Source organism: Diadema setosum, chromosome 8, assembly GCF_964275005.1.
Source record: "Diadema setosum chromosome 8, eeDiaSeto1, whole genome shotgun sequence".
Lineage (NCBI taxonomy): Eukaryota > Metazoa > Echinodermata > Echinoidea > Diadematoida > Diadematidae > Diadema > Diadema setosum.
Window position 1 is genome coordinate 28,325,795 of NC_092692.1, and position 22,639 is coordinate 28,348,433.

The window sequence follows — 22,639 nt, forward strand, 5'->3', positions numbered from 1 at the left end:
AGCAATGTCAAAATTTACTACCTCCTCTCATTGCCCTGTTGTTACCACACTGTGCAATATATTCGAGCTACCAGGTATAATATGACATGAATGTTTAACTGGAACAGAAAGGTAGAACATAAAATGGCATACAGATGTACCTTCATCATACACTTGTATAATGTTCACAACCCCTCTCCCCCTTGTACATTCACTATCAATAGCAGACCTATCATAATTTTTGTTTAGTTTTTATGACTTTTTGGTGCGTTTTTAAACAAAATTACAATGTAAACCTTGTTTCACATTTAGTCTTAAGTTTGACATTATTAGCAACCATTTCCTGGTGATCAAGGGCCCTATTTTAGAAATACATTTGTGGCATAAAATAATCTTACATACGGTACACTGTAGATGTCTACTCAACATTTACAACTGTACTTTACAATCCTCATTCAAAATTGAAACACATTATGAAACAATAAGACAACTAGAAGATGCCCCATGCATCAAAAAAAAAAAAAAAAAAAAGCACAAGAAAACTGAGAGGACTGTACAATGTATACACACCCAAATGCTACAATGTACAGGTATGTTTGTGAGATGTTTCATCTATGATCAAATATATGCTCTACATTGATATTATTTGTTTATTGTTGTTGCTGTTTTTGTTTTTTTGTTACCTTTTATCTTTTAACACCCCTATAACCAGGATTTTTTTATTTATTTATTTTTTCTTTTTTAAATGACCTGTAGAATAAAGGGCCACTACAGTATTTTTATAGTGCAAAGTCATGTTTACAAAGCAATTATGACCTCAAATCCATCTGGGCAAAGTACACTCTACTATTAGAATGATTCCATGCATAAACTGAGATAATGAAATATCATACCTTTCCCTATCGACCCAGCCTTAACACCCGAATTTCATTACCAGCACCTGGGACATGTTGCCATAAACCTCTATTCAAGTGTTCGCGTCATCCCATGGTGCACAACAATTACCGGTATGCATGTAATACCTAAAAATACACTAATAGGTAAAGTGAATTAAATCTGGCATATTGAATGGCAGGCTCAGCCCATGCCTTTTTGACATCGATGCAATTCTGAAAATGAGCTTAATATTTCATTATCTATGGAATTTCCTTAAATATGTTTCTTCTGAAAATGAGCTCATGTTTTCATTCATCTACGTATTTCCTCCCTGTGTTTCTTCAGAAAATGAGCTAATGTTTTCATTTAACTATGTGTGTCCTTTACGTGATCCTTCTACTGATATTGTGCAATCGAAGTGAATCCACATGTCAGCTTAATACTGGTACAATGTATCAGTGAGGCATTGTGAGAAATAAAAGTAAAAAATAAAAATCAGTTTGTAAATATCAAATCAATATATGGTACAATGTATGCATGGATTGTTTGTACAGATTGATTTGAGGAAGTGTAGATACATTGTAACTAATGTCATTTGAGACACTAATACACTGTAGCTACACTTAGAGCTTGCTTAATATCAGCTCATCTGCCAGCCCCAGCCACTATGCTTTTGAAATGCAAATATGCCCCATTATTCTTAATGCTGTATCCTTTTGTAAAATGTCAAATGTTTAATGAATTGGTTTAATAAAACTTGAACTTGAACTTGAATTAGCTCCCATCCCACTACCAATGCTGAAAATGAAGTGCACACACAGATATGAATACATGGGACTATGTGTATGTTTGTGCCAATAATGCGAGGCAGCATTATGATTCCACGAGCAACCCTCCCAACCAGTGTCGACAAGCAATTTCCCTTTCCACAACATTTCATCCGGCCATTATTTCAAGGGGAATCTACTTCAAATCCTTTCACTGCATTTGAGAAATGTTATTACTGCTGGGTCGTGATCACAATGGCGATGTGATTGTATCCACCCAGCCAAAGCTGAAAATTGGCCTCACTGGCCAAGTTGTATATTCGATATCCATTACAGTACCCAATTTGTTTACGTTGTAGTTCTCTTCCTCATAAACCATGATCAGAATCTGTTCATCTTTGAAGAACACACACAACCACTCTACTTCTGGCAATGGTCTTTCTTGTGGCACATTTATTGACTGCTGCATTTAGATTTAACTGATGTACAACTGTATAATAGAGAAATTGTCATGGTGAACATTTATTTATTTATTTTTTTTTTATAGGGCATCATTATCCACACTATGCAGTTATTACTTTTATGCAGCATTTACCCTGACTGAAATGGACTAGGATCAATTATGAAATTCTGTACTACAACTTGTGTATATGACATTTGCTTCAAAACCTGAGGAAAGTACCAGCATAATATGTCAGTGACATGTGTTTTCAAGCATACAGTTGTACATGGCATACACGTACAACACTGTGTAGTGTCGAGTGTTGGCTTGCATTCGCTCTAGTACATTGCCTACCGGAGAAAATGAGGTCGGCGAGAACGGCCATCTTTCTGTGCTGCACGTTGCTCCAGTTGTCGAAGACGGCATCGACGACCAGGAACACCATGCAGGCGAGGAAGGCGATCACCCCGACAAAGATACCAAAGCCACACGCTCCCTGGTCATTCCCGTATGCACAGTAGGTTTCTGATGAGTTTGGTAGCCTGCGCTGTCCCTCCGACGCTATGCAGCCAAACACGATGATGGCGAACACCTACAAAAGAAGGAGTTAGACATTAAATATATCTGCAGTTCATCAGTTCACTCAATGTTTAGAAAACTATGCAAATAGATTTTCACAAAGTTAATTTTCTGCACACTGGACTGCAAATGCAAAAGTAGTTAATCACATCATTGCATAATATTTAACATGGCCATGATGAATTGTTCATCGCAATGCCAGTGGTAATACACTCGTACTGTCACTTTCCTGTGGGAAACGTTGCACAACTGCACTAATCAATTTACATATCAGTAATTTGGTATCATACCTTTTAATCATTACTATTCATTGTATTAGTGTTTCATATTGAAGGAAAAAGTGGAAAATTATCTTTTATTTGACTTCTTTGTTGTTGATTTCACTAGATTTTCAGTTCTAGAATTTTCTAAATCCTGGGCTCTGAGTTCCTACATACAGTTGTATAATGAATTGTTGAATTGGCAGCATGTTTCTAAAGAAGAATGTTCATCATCTTCCCGTTTCTCTCAAATTTGGACTGAATAGCTTAAATGAGCATGGTGCCCTGCTAAATGGGTGCAGCACTGGTCACTGAAGCTGAAAGCATGATGCTATTTAGAACACCGTTGACTTTATGTTCAACTTCAGTGTCAGATCTGTTCACATTGGCCCAAATTCATGAAGGTGGTACAACTGAAACCATGGAAATATGTTCATTTCATCGACAAAATGTTGTCATTTCACATTTCATTACGCAATGATCATTTCGTCAACGAAATGACTGATTTCATAACGAAATTGGCCATGTGTATGCGTCACTTGGCGCTCCATACGAATTGTCCATGGTTTAAACCATGGTTTCAATATCACATCCTGTGCACAATCCATGTCTGTAATATTAAAGGAATGCAATTCTGTGCATCACAAGAGAATCATCTTTATAGTGTTTCTCTTGTTGTTTGCTATGAAGCAATACATGTACTGTACAAACATGTAGGTAGTAAAGGGGGTGGGGAGAATGGAAGTTTAGCATGATACCATCTCTGCCTTGTTCTGTGTGTGTTTTTGAGCAATGAATCTCATCGTCCCTACACAAGAAGTTTGACCTTATTATGCATACACGTCTCAAGCTGTATTTGAGCAAATATGAAACGGCTCGTTTGATATTACACTCACTACCTATATCTCACCTCTGCCCCCCCCCCCATCATATGACAGCTTTGCCTTCATACCCACTCGTAAAACATTCAGCTGGAAGGCACACTACAGTTTACAAGAACACAGTCGCACTCTCTCTCCCAGTTTATCACACACAAACTCACACACATTGCAATATCCTCATCCAATATGTACGTAACTTGTACATGTGTATGTGTTACAAAGTGTATTATGAACTACATTTGTACCATGCTCTCTTGTACATTGATTTTCTGATCATCAATGGAGCCTGGTTTTCCATTCATGTATTTGCTCAATCTCCATCGCAAGCCCCCCCCCCCCCCCATCCTGCCAGAAATTAACGCTGACTGATTACCATGTGACTCATTAAATATTAACAATCAATCATATCAACTGATAATCCCTACAATGAAGTAGCTAGCACTAGGTGGCAGCGATAATGCACTGTGTACATGTATATCCGCATTGCGTGTAGGGCTGTTAGAGCTCACACTTGCGCTGTTCTTAAATGCCATGCAGCAGCAAAATGCGTATGGCTGATAAGCTTCTTCTAAATTGATTGTGCAGAGTCAATATGCTAAGCGTGTGTTCACATAACGTGGGCAAATTTTCGGCATCATCCGCACCTGATGGTCACACATAAGATACACAAACTGCGAATATTATTAATTTGGTGGAATTTCTATATACTGCTCTGCGGAATACCCTCAGATCACTGTAATTAAATCATGCACAGAACAGGTTTGATGAAACATTACATACCGTACTCTTGTGTAACCCCCCCCCCCCCACACACACACACACAAATAGATTTACGTTATCTTTCTGTCCGCAAATAAACACTTCTACTAATTTGCAATAATGATGCCTCAACCAATGTGAAACGGGATGCTTGCATCTGAAAGCTCACAATACATTTGCTTAAACGGATAAATAAAAGAAAGTGCTGTTCAAGACGCGGTCAAATAGCCACAAACGTCAAACCAGTTTTTCCATTCGCTTGATAAACTATCAAACTCGGTCTGGCTGACTGAGGGACTAGTATTCCTAATATTAGCTGACTAACGAACCTGGTCTGGCTGATTGAGGGACAAGTATTCCCAGCAGCCAACCATTAAACTTGGTCTGACGGACTGAGGGATATAACAGATAATGGCATCTTGGACTACCCAGCCATAGATATTGGGCAACTTGTCCTTCCGTAGTCTCTCTACAGAATCTTCCATTACTTTTACTGGCAAAAACTTGCCCAGAGTGGCAATGTTGTACAAACATAACTTTGATAATTTATTTTCAAAGAGTATAATTTTGTGATGCTACAATTATAAAAACTGTAAATATTTTGTAGTCTATATTTCCTTTACATGCAAGTCACATTTGTTCTGTTTACACTATAGTGTACCAGTTTTTAATATGTACAATTGTATGTGACAAAAGAAGAATTGAGAGAACAGGAGTAGGTATACACATACATTGTAAATCCAATGAAACTCAATTCATTTTCACTATAATGCCATCCTGATTATCAAAAGCACAGAATGTCAAGTCAATATAAAAAAAAAAAAAAAAAATCAATATATCAAAAGCACAAAATTGACAGAACTTGGAAACTGCCATTGGTAAAAATGCCAGACAAGAATGTGTATGTACCTAAGCACGTGGAAATGTACAGAGTACACTTGTATTTCTTAATACCAAGGCTGCAAGTCCAACCGTAATACAATCATTGTTTTGTGGATATGATTTCACACTACCATGTACCTTACAGAGGCTTCTCAAAATGCTTCTTTTTCTCTCAGTGTTACATTAATGCCTGGTTGATACTGCAACATGACAAAAGCAGTTAGTTCCCTAAAATACATCAAATGATCAAAATAAATAATGGAGTCCATATTATGCAAGAATTACACAAGTCTCAGCAGATTTTTTTTTTTTTTTTTTTTTAACGAGAATGTTTACATTCGTCCATATCCAACTACAGTACTTTGAGTGATACATAAATAACAGCACCAAAAAAGCCATATATTTAGTGAGTCTAAATTTTCATGAATCACAAATTCCCGACGATTTTGCGAGTGGTTAAATTCGCGATCATGGAGTACAGCACTGCACAGAGAAATGCATACGTGTGCATCACATTGATTGGAATCTTGAGTCGTTATTTTCGCGTGTCTTTAATTTCGCGAATAGCAACTGACTCGCGAAAAATAAAACCCTCGCGAAACATTTGGCGTATGCAGTACTTTATAGTTAAGTTCTTTAAAGGAAGAGGTCAGGACACAACCTGTGTTAAAGAATGGAGCATTGACCTGCAGCAATTAGATTCAACTCCCTCACCCAAATAATGATCTGTGTGGCAACCTGCCAAAGAGACGGAATCAAGGGAAATGACAGTTCATGCCTCTTCCCTCCCCTTCCCTATCTCCCCTCCCCCACCCCCCCCCCCATATATTCTATGAAACCCTCTATTCACCACTTTTTATCAAAGATGAGCTGTTATGTTAAAGACATGTTTGCAGCCAGTGGTATGTAAGCCGATTATGACCCAAACTCCATGTGAGCCCAGGACGCACTGAAAGTCAGAAATAAAGCACCCTTTTATAAAGCCCAGCTTAAATCTTTTGAGACTCCTTATTTCATTATGCTCAAGAAAATCCCCCATTCTTTCCCCACCCCTTTTAGCAGATTCCTGCACATGCAAGTTTAAAAAGATCCCCTCAGCTGAAGCTAATGTCTTACCCTGGCAAATCAGTCAAACATACATGTGTATGCTATAATAAGCAAATCTGGCAAGAACTGCAGAATCTCATTTCCTGCACAATTTCTGGCAAATATCCACTCCCAAATCTCATTCACAAGCCTGCACAAACATGATTTGCACCATTCATCTGGAACTCCCTCACTCCCCGACGTATTTACTTGCGTCGTGACTTTGCCGGGATGGAGAGTGCAGGTGTCAGTGCATGTCAGCCGAGTCCTGTGATGGCAGTCGGGGAGTCGAGTGAACCCGCGCTGACTAATGACATCACATGACTCATCAATCATATTGACGAATTGACAAGCCTTGCGTTCGGCAGCCTGATGATGTTCAGTAACGTTTTACACTCGCTCCATCACATGGGAACACAGAGCACAGTGCATACAGTGTACATGTATCTAGGCCTACATATTATGTGCATACCCCCTGAAGGCATGATAATAACTCGCCAGCAGAGTGATGGAAGATTATGTCTTGTAATACCGACTCCACAGTATATGTACCACCCACATTGCCTCCAGTTTGAAATGTGTCATTACATGCAAATCCACAAGTGGTGGCAGACATTAAATTGAAATTTGATTTCTCAAAAGCCCCAGGTGATATACAATGTACTGTATAGCTCATTTTGTAATTTAAGCGGAGTATCTTTTCAGTGGACACTCTAAATAGAATTCAGTATTTTGTAACACAGCCTGTGCAAATCTACACATAACACCATATTGCAATTACCAGCAAAACATGGAGAACAATGATTCCATACAGTAAAAAAGGCACATACTATGTACCATTATACATCTGTTGTACAATTGTATACAATGTACATGTTCTGTGTGAGCACAGCTTAACCAATGAGAAATATGCTGCTCGAAAGTTTGTGATCACATGATTATAATGGCTGAATATTAAAATGCCAATAAAACATCATGACAGATGAGTTAATGATATTGAAATGATAAGTACTGGTACTAGTATATTTTCGTTATTTGTCTGCTCCAATACAATCTTTTTATTGAAGTTAACTGCATTAATTTCCCTGCTATCTTGTCAGCTTTTTCTTTCTTATAAACTGTATTTAGATTGTGAATGATATTTCTCCACATGAATAATAACAAGATATCATTCATGGGGTCAAATATTCATCTACACATCCACATGTAGATCTCACTTTTTATTCTAACGGTTTGTGCTGTTTTGCTTTGTTTTTGCACGCGGTCACTGTTGAGATAGGCCAATGGCAGAGTCCACTGGACAGCCGAAAGCAGGCACCGGCGAAAGGGGGATCAATACTTGATGCGGGAGTGATACCGCGGCCCTACCATGCCCGTAGATATCCCAAATCAATATTGCAGCCTGCGCAACTCTTGCACGCATACCAAATGACCCACTGCTCTGCTGGACCCATCATCTCCACGGCACAGGGCAAGGCCTGATGCCCAATATACTGCAGTTGATATCAACAGTGCACAGTGTCCATGTCTCCGTACCCAAGGAAAAAAAAAATTATCTACAGTATCTAGATGATCATGAACCAAATGCAATTTGAAATTGTTGCACATGTACAGTACCATCTCTAGCTGGCCATGGAAGTCAAATGTTATTTCATACAGAGTTTACTTTGCAGATCTTTTATGTTTGATTAAAAATGGTTAAATCAGAAAGTTATAACACATCTAAACAGTCGCAATGAACTCACTGTTTTCATTTTGACGTGACCTCGCTTTCCTCTTGAACACATTTCGCATGAAAACCGCTGGGAAAGTGTTGTAATTTTACTACTAATTCATATTTTTTGATAATCCAAACGGTTATGAAAAGTAAAAACCTCCTTTCAACCTGCTATTATGTTACCTTGTTTAAATAACAACAATAAAATATTCCAAAATGGAGCAGAACTTCACTTTCAAAACGGGATATAATTGTCAGAAATCGTTGCTAAAATTTCACATTTTAACTTTGTGAACAACAAAAAACTTACAAGTACCAGTATGTTACTATTAAGTACAATGAATGTATTTCTTCACTGAACTCTAATATATCACATTCAAGAAGTCATGCATCCGCATATGTCTGGAAATAATCGAAAGAGGTGCACTTTCTACCGCTCACATCACCTGTACTCTGATCGTAACTCGTACCAGGAACTCATAGTCGTATTGTTAGTGCAGTAAAATCTGCGTAAAGTCTGAATGATCCAATGTCATGAATTTACAAGTGGTATCATAGCTGGTAGATACATTTGTATGTCACATTTTTGCTTCTTTCTTTACGCCAGTTCTGATAAGTAAGTGCTTGTTAATGAGGTGGCGAAGTCCTCAGCAGTAGGCCTACTCTGCTACAACTGTACTTATCGACACCCCGCGGCCCACTCTCATGTACAGTGTACTACAATAGACATCCGCAGCACCAGCAGCCACTCGCATTGCACAGTAACAGTACGCATCTACCAGTCAGCTTGCTGGATCGGTGCAGCGTGGGAAAGTCCATTCATTGCGCAAGGGCAAATCAGTTTTTATTAGAATATGACATCATCATTCTCATTTGCTGCTTCCGCACAATTTGAGATTTCTGACAAAACACCTCATTTATTTTCACTTGTAACTTCAAAAAATTATAGGTCTTCGGCAAAGTGAACAGCACTCTGCTAACGTCCGCACATGTCTTAAGAATATAAAATGTTAAGTTTCATCAATATTTAGTGGTGTGACCAGATGTGTTTGGAAATAATCGGAGGGTAGTTTTCCGAGACAGCGAAACATGAAATGTTAAATAATTTACAAAATACTTACATTGTAATCGTTTCTCGTGATTTTTAGTATGTGGTCAGTGAATAGTGGAGATATGAGGTGAAATTTTGGTGAAAATGAGAACACCTGATTCCGACTGCCTCAATGACGGCTGAAAATTCAAATGTTTCATGGGTTTCGGGGCAGTTAATTATAGTCGTCTGCTGCGACTATAATGTACAGCTGTACAAATATTGTACAGATGTAGTGATTTTAAATTACTACATTGTACATGTACATACTGTGTGAGGAGTATTTCTGAAAATGGCCAATCAGGTATGCATTCTATATACTATTCAGTACTGGAAATACTCCTTCCTTTGATATGTACAGTACATACATGTGTGCAGGTACAATGTATGTACATGTCTCTGTTCATTCCAGCAGCAGCAATAATTGCTTGGTATTTTATATGAAACATACTGTACACTGTGCATCATATCACACCGGTAGACATTTACATCCCAATTTTCTAATTTCCCCATATTTGCAAGAGAATTGTTCCTTCATACAATTGTACATACATGTAATGTATAGTAAAGTTTCCCTCTGCCAACACAATGCCATCCATGTACCACACACCATGTCACTATTTGCTCCTGCGACAATTGCTCTGGTCTTACCCTCTTTCTCTAAGGACTTTTATACAGTTAGAGTCAGGGTTGAGATAGGGTTTTAGGTTTGGTTTGATGTGAGGATTACACATGTACAATGTACACTGTAGGATTAGGGTTTGGGATATTATGTTTGTGGGTAGAATTTATGATTGGCATAGCATGAAGATATTTCATGGGAGCAATTGTTGCAGTGAGCAAATGTCATGGAACCCTACACAACAGAGAAACACACTGACGTGTACTGCAAAAGTGGAAATTTTCACGGTGTTGAAATTTTCGCGCATTTTGCACAAGAAGAAACTACAGATGTAGCGCGAAAATAAAAGCACACAAATATTTTTGCTGGCCATATGATCCTGTGCATTATGTCTTGATTACACAGGAAACTGTTCTTACCCGACCAAGCGCGAAAAATTAGTCGCACGAAAATATCCACTTTTACAGTTTCTGGGAAAGTGATGGCCGAATATTAAACCACCTTCAGACCCTGTTCATGACTGCATATCAAATTACACTCTCTCCGACCCCATACACTGTACACGTACGTGTACATTACAGTATGTACACTTTGTACATTTTATTTTAAAGGACAAGTTCACCTTCATTAACATTAGGATTGAGAGAATGCAGCAATATTAGTAGAACACATCAGTGAAAGTTTGAGGAAAATTGGACAATCGATGCAAAAGTTATGAATTTTTAAAACTTTTGTGTTGGAACCGCTGAATGAGGAGACTTGGACCCCGTTTACAGTGCGGGGCCGGGCTGGGCCGCGGCTCGGCCGCGGCCGAGCCCGGCCTCAATTGCGCGGCCGAGCCTCGCAATTTTGTCCGTTTACACTGCTGGGCTCGGACGCGCTTTTAATTCAAACCTTTCAATATTTTGTCGTAGTGGCGCTCTGCTTGTAAACAAACGCAATTTCATATAGTCTGGTTTTCAGACCCTTTGCCAACTGGATTACGTTGCGACGAAGTCGCTGTTCGGGCAAAGGCCTTTGCCGAAGTAAAAATCCTTTGCAGGACAAAACCACCTTAAACTATACTAGTTTTCCACGATCAGGGGGTTAATATCGTGAATAGCGAAATAGTGCGGGCAGAGGGTCTGGAAGCCAGACTAAAATTGGCCGCGCATTTGGCCCAGTTTGCGTTTACACCAAGAAGAGGCCGGGCTCGGCCGCGGCTCGGCCGCGGCCGAGACCACCTCCAGAGCGAGGCCAAATGCGAGGCCAATTTTGGCCTCGCATTTGGCCTTTTGCGCGTTTACACTGAAGCGGGGCTGGGCTCGGCCGCGGCTCGGCCGCGGCCGAGCCTCGCACTGTAAACGGGGTCTACTAAGGCTTGTGATGTCATATGAGTACAACAGAAAAAAGAAAATATAAAGAAAATTCAAGATATTTTCACTTTTTTTCGCATAATAAAAGAGCATTTGACTTGCCTCTTTCTAAAGGCAATGGGAATAATATTACCCATAACATATGTCAGTATTAACGAGTCAAGGGAATGTGTACTTTTTTTCAAAAGATGAAATTTTGTGAAATTCTCTTTATATTTTCCTTATATTGTTGTACGCATGTGACATCATACACTGCAGTAGTCTTCTCATCCAGCGGTGACTGCACAAAAACTTTAAAAATTCATAACTTTTGAACGGATTGTCCGATTTTCCTCAAACTTTCACTGATGTGTTCTACTAATATTACTACATTCTCTCAATCCTTATGTTAATGAAGGTGAACTTGTCCTTTAAATATGTACAACTGATAGAAGGGAAGATCACAACTGCCTGCTCACTGCACAGCGTGAGAATGAAACTGAGCTCAAGTGTGAGTTTGTCAAACAGAAACTGAGAGTCGCACAGCATGTATTTTATGTACATTGTATATTGTACATGTACATGCAGACAAGTCAGAGTTCATAGAGGATAGCATTACTCTACTGTTAATGATTAATGTAATATTCAGATTGACACTATGCAATATTCCTACGCTGTACATGCATTACGCACATACTTAATGAGTACATGTGTACTCACCAAAGCTTCTCCACTCTTTCATGGAAATTTTAGTATTAAAAGCTTCTTTACTCTTTCCGCAAAGAAATCCATGAACATCATTTGGCAGAATCACCATACACATGTACGTATCTAAATGTACGTTGTACATTTGCATTTATATGTGGCTAAAAATACATTCCCCTGGTGTTCTTGATTTGTATACGTTGGACAGGTGACTGCATATTATCGACTGCATTATACAGTGTTCCCAGCAAGTAAACATCCTCATGAAATACAAGTGATAGTGTCCAGCCTTGTGTATTGCAGCAGACTGAATCAGGCGATCAAATGCATACAATGTACATACATACATTCGTAAACACCCTCGCTAGCTTATCATATTGCTCGTCAAACTGCGGGGAGGTTTTCCGAGGAGAACAGCAAATCTCACGTTGCAGCCTTATGCAATGCAAAGACAGGTATAGGGATATACACGGCATCTGAAATTCTGCCTCGAATGGAGGGCACCATGAAACCCTGGGCACCTCTGTTGTCATAGTGCACTGCGTATCTGTGGTTGATCGCACGCTTACTCAGCAGCCGCCGATTCCATTATGGCCAGCAATGCATTATGCATGGCTGTGAATCTAGAGATATAAATTTGTCTGCTACACTCTGAAATTCCACTGGCCACCTCCCTCGTGCCTCTCTTTTGTGTGATAAGACGTCATTGGGACGGTTAGTGAACTCTTTTAAATGTTAATAGCCATTTTGACAGGATCAACGGGACAATGGGATATAGAACAGTTGAACTACAGCGTAATTGCAAATGAAAGTGATGGATTTCTGTAGATTATTTTTGTGTGGATACCGGTTTAATTAAGCTAGACTGTCTACCCATTAGCCCGTTGAGGACGAGTCCCGAGTATACTCGGGCAGGTGTCTATGGGAAATGCGTGTTGTAGCAAAATGAAACCGTCCTCAACGGGTTAAGGAATTGCTCAAGATATTGTTAAACAAACGCAATGCATGCCTCCCCTTTTGATCTAAACTTTTGCTTGTCATTAAAACCTTCCAAAATTCTGATTTGCTCATTTCAATGGACAGAATCCTTTTTAGATGTGTGCACTGGGTAACAGAGAGAAAAAAAAAATTTAATGAGTGAATCAAATTCAATACCTGCACTTCTTGCATTGAATATAAAACAACACAGCATAAAAGACACTAACACTCAGAGAGTTGGAAGATTCATATGGTGTACAACATGTACATATGTACGTTCAAGAGCAGATAACACCTTACTCCATGTACCCAAAACCAACAGTAAAGTGGGGGACAATGCTTTTGTGATGGCTGCAACACGATTGTGGAACGATCTACCTCGGTTCGTCCACATTTCCCCATCCCTTAATGTCTTCAAGGAGAATCTTAAGACTTTCTTTCTTAATGCTAATCTGTGACTGAATTTTGTTGTGGAAGTGCTGTGAAACCAGTCACTGACTGTGTAAGGGCACTATATAAATGATCTGATTGTATTGTATTGTATTGTATGCTACAATGTAAAGGTACATGTACATGTACGGTGTATGCAACTGTACCTACACGTGTACACTGTAAATATACACTTTGAACAAACTGAATAATACTTAACAATCAATCATGCTTGTCAATCACTCAGTTTGTTTTGCTGGCAATCCTGACAGATTGGAAGTGATCAATACCCTTACATTATCGCTAAACTACATTTCCTGCTCAATTTTGTCTCAAATGCCTCTTGCCACTGCTAAAGTGAGCAACTGCATTGCACACTGATCGTTCTAGTGTACTCCCACAGGACAATTTCCCATTTTGAATTCTATGGACACATCAAGACATTTACATTTACAACTCAAGCACAGAAGACTGATCTTCTGCACACTGCATTCCCAAGCAAATGATTGGGCATGGCAGTTATTACTTGTGGCTATACATGTAGATAAAAGCTCACATTTGGCTAGTGTGGAATGGTACAATAACGAAGGAGTAGGGAGTACTGGCCAGACAGTCAGTCTCAAACTTACAAATTGTACATACTACAAAGTCTACTGATTTTAAAGTCCAGTGATTTTCAAGTGCCAGAACTTCACATGCCACTACAATAACTGTATATGTGTCACTGGTTCATTACAGCTGGTAGGCTTGTATGCTCTCCAGTACAATGTACTTTCTAATGCTGATGTTGAAACATTCATCAATAGCAACATTTTTTTTTTAATCCTTACATTATTTACACATACAGGAGAAATGCTAGGCCCATAAGTCATCCTTGTTTCTTCTTTGATCAATTTGATTTCTAATGCAAGGAGCAACTATTTCCTTTTTTTAAGTTTCCTTAATTCTATTAAACTAGTGTAAAAAACCTGACCACTATAATATGGCACAAAAAAAGAAGAAGATATATTTCTCCAATTTTCCTCCTGAATGGAAATCTAATCGTGGGCCCCATAGAAGTTTCCGCCAGACCTGTGCCTACACACTGTACACATTTTACTTGCCCTAATTTGACTTTCAGCTGCCCTGGATGGGAGGGCAGTGGGATTGAAGCACCCTGCTTGAGGTTCTTACTTCCAGGAAAAAGTCCACAATAAGTCCACAATACTTAGATATTCAATTTTCACAAGCCAACTGTATTATGCCATGTGTTTTTACAATCACCTATTAAACATTTAGGACACAACTGGGACGATTACAATTACAATTGTACACTGTGGTGACCCTGCATTTTGTGCAGAATATCACAATTTATTGCATTTGTACAAGACTCCAACAATAAATATAAACATTAGAATCACACATACAGTAGCCCCATTTTGTATATTAAAGGGGATGGCTAGTAACTGATCAGTGGGAATCAGTGGGAATGCTGGGGGGTGATTGTTCCAATCCTTGTGGGATTCATTTAAGAGTACATTATATCTATTGTTGTGTGAAAATTATTTGCTTCAGAATGGTCTCATATTCAAGTAATGTGCACTTTAAAGGGGATATCCAGTCCAAATATAAGTTAGTCTGATAAGAAAAAGTAAAATATTACGAGTTAAACGGTAAAATTTTGATCGAAATCGGGTGAAAAATAAGGAAGTTACGACATTTTGAAGTTTCGCTAATTTTTCAGGAAACAATTCTTGAATGGTCAATATGAATCCATGCAAATGGTAAAGCGAGCATGTCATACCTCACAACTTGCCATATAGTTTGTACACAAAATTTTGGAATTTTCAGTTTTTCATTCAAACGCAAATTACGTCCCAGGCTCAAATCCTGGTATATCTAAAAACATCATATTTTAGACTTCAATGAGAGAAACATTGAATTTTCATCATTTTTTGTACACGATGAATGGAAAATTGTGAGGTTATGACATGGTCAGCTCACTCATTTGCATATCCTATCCACTGTACAAGAACTGTTATGCAGCAATGAGCAAAACTCCAAATTTCATAACTTCCTTATTTTTCATCCAATTTCAGTCAAATTTTTACCACTGAATTTGTAAGATTTTATTCTTTTTTATCAGGCTAACTTATTTTTGGACTGGATTCCCCCTTTAAGGCCCTGTCACTGTACAGGCATGCTAACCTGGAAACATTAAACTGCACATTACTTGAATATGAGACCATTCTGAAGCAAATAATTTTCACACAACAATAGATACATACTGTACTCTTAAACGAATCCCACAAGGATTGGAACGATCATCCTTCAGAATTCCCACTGATTCCCACTGATCAGTTACTCGTTAATGGCTGCTTCCGTACATCAATCTGTGTGTGGCATGCAAGCAGTTTTGGATACAGGTAGCTGAATCCGATGGTGTGTTTAGTTTTTTTGCCAGCTCCATGTCTTTGGGTGCGGATAATGTCTTGAAAACACCCATTATAATCATTCTTTTGATGAGCACAACAAATGTTTTAGGCATTGCTTCCTATGCAAGGGTCCTTGATGACATCCTTGCATAAGGGCCCATAGGATACTGTATGGAAATTTTATATAAAGGTTCAGTCACAAATGCTTTTACGAACTGCTATTTACGAACGACCATTTTGTAATCTAAAGAAGACAGTACGAAACCAGCATTCACAGGCCATTTTTTAAATGTTCGTAAGTTTGCAGCCTGGTCGATGGTCTTGTCTAAGATTTTTTTCCACATCGTACAAAATTTCATCTTTGTAAGGCGACCATGGTAACATCGTAAGAACAACATTCAAAGTTAACATCCAAGATTTTTTCAGATTTTGTAGGGTCACAAGATAATTCTGTAGGAGCCTCAAATTCTTAAGATGATCATAAGAATGCCACAAGTTACATTTTAAGTTGTTCATAGAGGGTGAAAGCATAAAAGAGAAAGGGTGGAAAAGGGGGGAACTAGGAAATGAATGCAAAGACACTAAAATAGTAAAAAAGGCAACCCTGGAAAAATGAAACAAAAGGTTTGCAAAACAAAAGGTTTGTACACTTACAACAAAAATAGTGGAAGGAATGACAGAAGAGAAATTTGCATAAAGGAAAGCAAGGAAGAGATGGCGATAGCTCATGAAGGAAACACAGAATTAGGCAAAAAGTATATCTGAACAGGAAATTTAGAAATTCAGAAAAGTGGAAACCCATGAAGAATGGGAAGGAAATTAGGGAAAATAGGAATACCTGAAAATGAAAGAAAAAAATATAAAAAGAAAGAGAAAGATATTTATAAGGGGCTGCACATACATGCCTCGACTGCTTTGTATACAAGCTACAACCACTACTGTAAGACTTGGCCGAGGCCCACACTTCAAGAGCGCAGGGGCTCAATTCAAAGAACTTGTAATGCTGTACCGCATCATCTACTCACTCATTGACATGCTTACATAATGTACCCCCGGATATCATATGCCCTTCTTCATCAACATCAATCTGTGAACATTCTCACAAGCTCCTTTATATTCCATATGCACAAACTGTTGGCTTCCAAAGCCTAAAGGACATTCTTCCCAGACACAATCAGACTATGGAATGCTCTGCCCCAGGATACCTTCAACTGCACCACTTTAGTAGGATATTCAACTCTGCTAGAGTGTAGCTGTACTGTAGAAAATGCAGTTCAACAGTAAATCTGCACTGTACATAAACACGTCCACACAACACCATGCCTGCCAACAGTATGACAATACACCAAAGGTGGACTGTAATGAACAGGAAGAAGAAAAAGAAGAAGAAGAAGAAGGGAAAAACAAATTTTAGCTTTTCAAAGACGCCATAAAAAAAGATACTGTGGTCACTACATTCAGATCAAACGATCGACCCTTGCAGCTGCATGTACTTGAACATACTGTATACGCCGAACATTTCGCAAGGTTTTTATTTTTGCGAATTTCGCAAGTCGGGTGCTATTCGCGAAATTAAAGACACACGAAAATATTGACTCTGATCCCCGATGTGAATGTTACGTATGTGTGTACATTTCTCCATTCAGTACAGGACTCCACGATCGCGAATTTAACCACTTGGGAAATCGTTGTGAATTCCTGATTCGCAAAAATTTAGACTCGCGAAATATATGGCGTATACAGTAGTCAATACTGTGCCAATTGCTTGTGTACAGAGCAGCATTTCAATTGATCGAAATTATCTAACACTTGTAAAAAGTGTTTACACATTTTACTTCAATTCGATTTTTTGAGACTCAACAGATGCAAATATTTCAGGTCAGACCAATGGGGTGAGTTTGGTGTGCATGTTTTGATATCATTTTGATGAAGAGGTACAAGCTGGGTACAAGAGTACACCAGTGCCCAAAATAAAAACATTGAGGGATCAAAGGCGCTAGTGTACTTTCGTACCTGTTTGTCAAATGATTTCCAAATACGGACAACTCACCCTTGTTATTCAGTAACCTAAAATACTTGCATCTGAGTCTCCAAAGTCGAATAGATGTTAAGTTTAACACTTTTTAGTATTAACAAGTGTCAGAAAATCATTGGAAATTTCTTGATCACTTGAAATACTGCTCTGTACAAAAGCACAGTACTGTATGAATATGTTCAGCGCATGCTAAGGGCCGATTGTATGGTCTGAATGTAGTGACACTGCGACTTTTTTATGGCGTCATTGAAAAGCTACAATGTAAACTTTGTTTTTCTCTTTTCCTCATCCAAGTCTTGCGTCAACATGGTTGTAGCTTCAAAGCAATTGAGCGCGTACGTGAGTGTGTGCTGTAACTTACTGTGAAACACAATATTTTCACACCATGAAAATTTTCGCAAATTGGAGCTGATGGCCTTTTTCGCGGCATATTTTCGTAAAAGTTGCCTTAACATTCAATGCATATAGTGTAGACAAGAACTTTCACATGCATTTTAATTTTGCGAATCTTGGCTCTCGCGAAATTCGCGAAATCAAAATGCATGCGAACATTCATTTTACAGTATACATGTATCTTCCTCTTTCTTTTTAATCTTTTCTTCTTTCATTTTCAGGTAGAATCTATACTGAAATTTCCCTTTCCTTCCCATCAATCATTTCTTTGTGGTTTTCTTCTTGTCTAACTTTCTTAATTTCCTATTTAACTGTTCTTTCTGCCTAATTTCAGTTCGTGTGGACTTCATGGGTTGTTTTTTTCTTCCAACTACAAGGGTCTTTCCTTTCTATCCTCTCCAATACATATTACCTTTTTCTTATACAGGATGTCGTTCTAATAAATCTGTTTCTTCATTTCCTTTACAACTTGTATGATTCTTTCTTTCCTTCCTAATCGTCTTTGCTTTCATCCAGTTTTGATTCATCTCCATTCTCATGAGAACCGAAACTGTGCGCTATACAAGTCGCCACGTGCCATTATCATTATCATTATCACTATATTACTATTTTTTCTACCTAGTGCTTTTCTGTGTTCAATCTGTATTTTTCTTTCTTTGCTTTCCTCTTTTCTTTTCAAACATATCCATCTCCCCTATTCCTAGCTTTTCAAGGCTTTATATTCTTTCATCCTTGTCTTACAACCAGATTTTTCACAATCTTCTTTCATTCACACACACACACACACACACACACACACAGAGCATACACCTTTAAATCACACATACGCGCGCGCACACACACACACACAACACGAACAACCCCATAGCCCCAATCCTCAATCAATCGCTACTGCCACTTTAGTACAAGCTGAGATAAAGGCAGAAAAAGTATTATCTTTTTAAAGATACCATAGAAGAACTTGATCTGATCGCTGTGAGATTTCTACTTAGAGATCAGTTGCGGCGCTCGCTGTATTGCATTGAACGTGTTTTGTAGTGTACACCGTGCTGCGCGCATGCTGGCTGCTCCTGTGCAACACAGGGATCACAGAGCGAACTAGATCATGCTAGAGTTTTCTAGCTGCGATCGACATATTCCGACAAGTGTAATAAAAGTGTCAAAACAGTGAAAATTCCATTTCTACTGGACTTAAATCTCACTCTGATGCAAATATTTGAGGCTGTTGGGTATTTAGAGTGAGTTCGTGCATGTTTGAAGACCATTTGTTTGACAAACTGGTGCAAATAACGCGCGCGCTCTCGCTCTCGCGCTGAACAACTTGCTGAATGCGGGAGCTGTTGGAAATTTCAAGCTTCATCGGCGAAACTTGCAAGTTTCAACTTAAAATTTTTGTTTAGGGACGACTTCAACTGGACAACCCTATGGGAACGTATCCTTTTGTATATATGCATACCAATAGCAAAGGTAGGTGGTTGACTATTTCGTTACTTTTATTTTTCCTTCATTTAAAGCCACCTGAATGAACGAAAGTCTCCGTACTCAGTCGCCACGTCTGCACTCAAGCATTGCTGCGCCGCTGCGCCTGGCGACACTCACGCCAGTAATCGCTCGCATTTCAGCATTCGCATGGGTCGTTTGACATCGCATTTAAATCCATGATTTTAGATGTGATGCCTCGAACCGATTTTGCTCAAATTTCGTAACTAGGAAACTTGTGAAGCTTTATGGACATAATCAAGCGAATTGCTGCAGTCCTTTCATTTTCGCGTTGCATTGCAAAAAAGCGTGGAGACTCCTTATAAGGGGTGCCCCGGGGGTTACTTATAAGGGGGACGGGGTTACTTATAAGGGGGATGGGTTACTTATAAGGAGGGGCCCCCCTTGTGAGTGGGTTTCCCGAACTGAGCAGCTCAGTGAGGAATGGTTTGTGGGATATCACCTTAGCACACGGCGAATGAGGTACCGATAATATAGGGCCGTAAAGTGCACATAACGAATAGCACTGCAGCCAGTGGCCGCCAGACAGCCAGTAGACGAATGACGAGTATCCGTCTACCAGTACCGCAGTAGCACTAACCATTAGTAGGCATTACCACACTACCCACTAGCATAGCACAGCATGCAGCAGCACCGGGATCAATTATCAACTCTCATCATCTCACATGCCATCAAGATATGAATTACAGTTGGTGGTCGACGTAAGAATTTGGAAGCTGCTCCCTATCCCCACTTTTTTTTTTCTTCTTCCTTTTTTTAGCACCAGTTAGGCACCGCACCGGTACCTGCCAGATAACGTACACGCCTACAAAATGCCTGTGCCTGCCTACTACGTTTGCTGCGGCTGTAGAAGGGAGCCGTGTTCGGCTGCCTGTCACTGGGCACCGTCTTTATTCTGTGTCACTTTTTACGTACCCAGCTGATGACTCGAAGTATAACCGACGGTTTCTTGATGTATTCCATGAAATCAAATGGCTTTCCAGCCATACCAGCTCCATATGCTCCTCCTTGCATATTGACTGTTGTTTCCTAGAAATTCCTGGGTAAACAGTAAATTTTAAATCACAAGATTTTCCACCTACGACACGTTCCTTGCAGAGACAGATTTGATGATGGCGCTTGCATCCAGTGCATTTCCTAATGCACGAAACTTTGGTACATGATTGCGATGACGCGCGCTCTCGGACATTCGCACGTGACGTACGTAGTCAAATACACAGTAGAGAAGCTACACGCGTGGTGTAGGCAGCGTAGCGCTCAGCATGCTATACTATCTCTCATTCAAGCGTGTTAGCACTGCTTCAGACGGCAGTTTTGGCAGTCGTAATCTGCGCGAGATGACCCTGCTGTGAGCCCTCGGCGAATTTATGTCATTTGCAAAACTGTCCACCAAGGGAATTTCCCCATAAGCCAAATTCACGACTCCAACCGATCAAAACATGTGACTGTTACAGCATCTGAGCTGCGCAAGGGACATATCAGTTTGTAGATAATGTTGTTGATGCTTTTATCTAGATGGTCTAATAATTCATTCCCCAAAGTTGTGTCATTTTATGTTGCAATACGAAATCATATGTCAATAATGTCTTTTCCATTTGCTAAGATAACTGGACACTCGCTCTGAACTTGCACCTGTGCTACGGTAGCAGTCTACTGTAAAACACATATCCTTGAATCCCAAGGCATATGTTTTTACCTTATCCTTTTGGTACCACAGTACAAGACCCTTCAGGTTTCTACTGGAAATAAGGTGTCGATTAAAAGACGATCCAACCAGTCTTCAGCCAAAAATGTTTTGGTACGGTAACTCGTTCTAGAATGCACACTGGCAAGGTGAACGTGATTTTGTCTTATTTAGGCTAGTCTCCATGCTGTTGAAAAAGAAAAAAAAAAAGTATTGTAATCTGTTTACAGGTATCCAACTCTGGCCTTAGAATAAATGTTCATTACATACATGTACAATGCAATATTCTTTTGTGCATGTGGCATAGTATGTGGCGTCTCCTGCTCACGATTAAAATTAACTCAGGCCCTTGTCAGTGCATTGTGATGTCATGTGCATACTGGCAAGGTGAACATGATTTTGTCATGTGCATACTACAACCTATAACTACAGCCTTAAAAATATGGAGCTATCATAAGTTATCATTTTAAATGAATACTTGACAACCCTGACAAAGGATCCTTGGCCACGATCTACAGCTAGAGGAGAAATATTGAACCAGAGTGAAGATGCTGAGATAGGAATGGTATATTCGTAATTCTACCTACTGAATTTCCTATCAGCGCAAACACATATTACACTACGCAGTGTAAGATCCAATCAATTCAATAAAAAGAAAAACAATCACTAAATGTAGAAAACTGCACTTGTCTCTCTTTTTTTTTCTTTTTTCTTTTTTGCGGCTTCATTTCTATTCAGTTGGGTTTTTGTTGTTGTTGAAAGAACAGATCTTGAACTTTTTGATGTGTAAAAGATTAAATTTGAAATTTACTTGGCAATGCGAATCATGATATAGGAATTTCTTTGAGTGACAGCTATCTATCAAAAGAATGCAGTTCTCATCTGGTTTAACACATTAATTGCCATGGAGACCTCTAGGCCCTATACTGTGAGACCGTGAGTTTCTATAGTGAATAGGTCGTAATATGCATTGAGATTGGTTAGATTGCATCACATGATCATGTGCAAATTTGATGTGCCCTATGCCATTAAAATCAGTAGTAGATCTCACTGGACTATAGAACTCAAAATACTAAATTTTTCCTCGTGCAGCTCTATTTCAAGTCGGCCTGTGGCCACGGTGACACAAAATGGCACCTGGGATAATTTTGTATTTGTGTTCTATAATCCGGTATAGTACCTGATTAGAGCATGAATGTACTACTTGTATATTATTATATATGTATA

At 39.1% G+C, this 22,639-nt stretch overlaps 1 protein-coding gene across 1 annotated transcript in view; it reads right to left on the bottom strand.

Moving 5' to 3' along the window:
• The window catches only part of LOC140231878 (synaptogyrin-3-like), a 33,075-nt gene extending 12,245 nt beyond the window's left edge, over nt 1-20,830 (bottom strand). Inside the window, exons 1-2 of the mRNA XM_072312029.1 lie at nt 20,644-20,830; nt 2,419-2,656 (exon numbers count right to left, since the gene is read on the bottom strand). Of these exons, the coding sequence (XP_072168130.1) occupies nt 2,419-2,656; nt 20,644-20,742 (337 nt within the window). The 5' untranslated portion in view covers nt 20,743-20,830. The remainder of the gene's footprint in view (nt 1-2,418; nt 2,657-20,643) is intronic.
• Between the last annotated feature and the right edge of the window lie 1,809 nt (nt 20,831-22,639).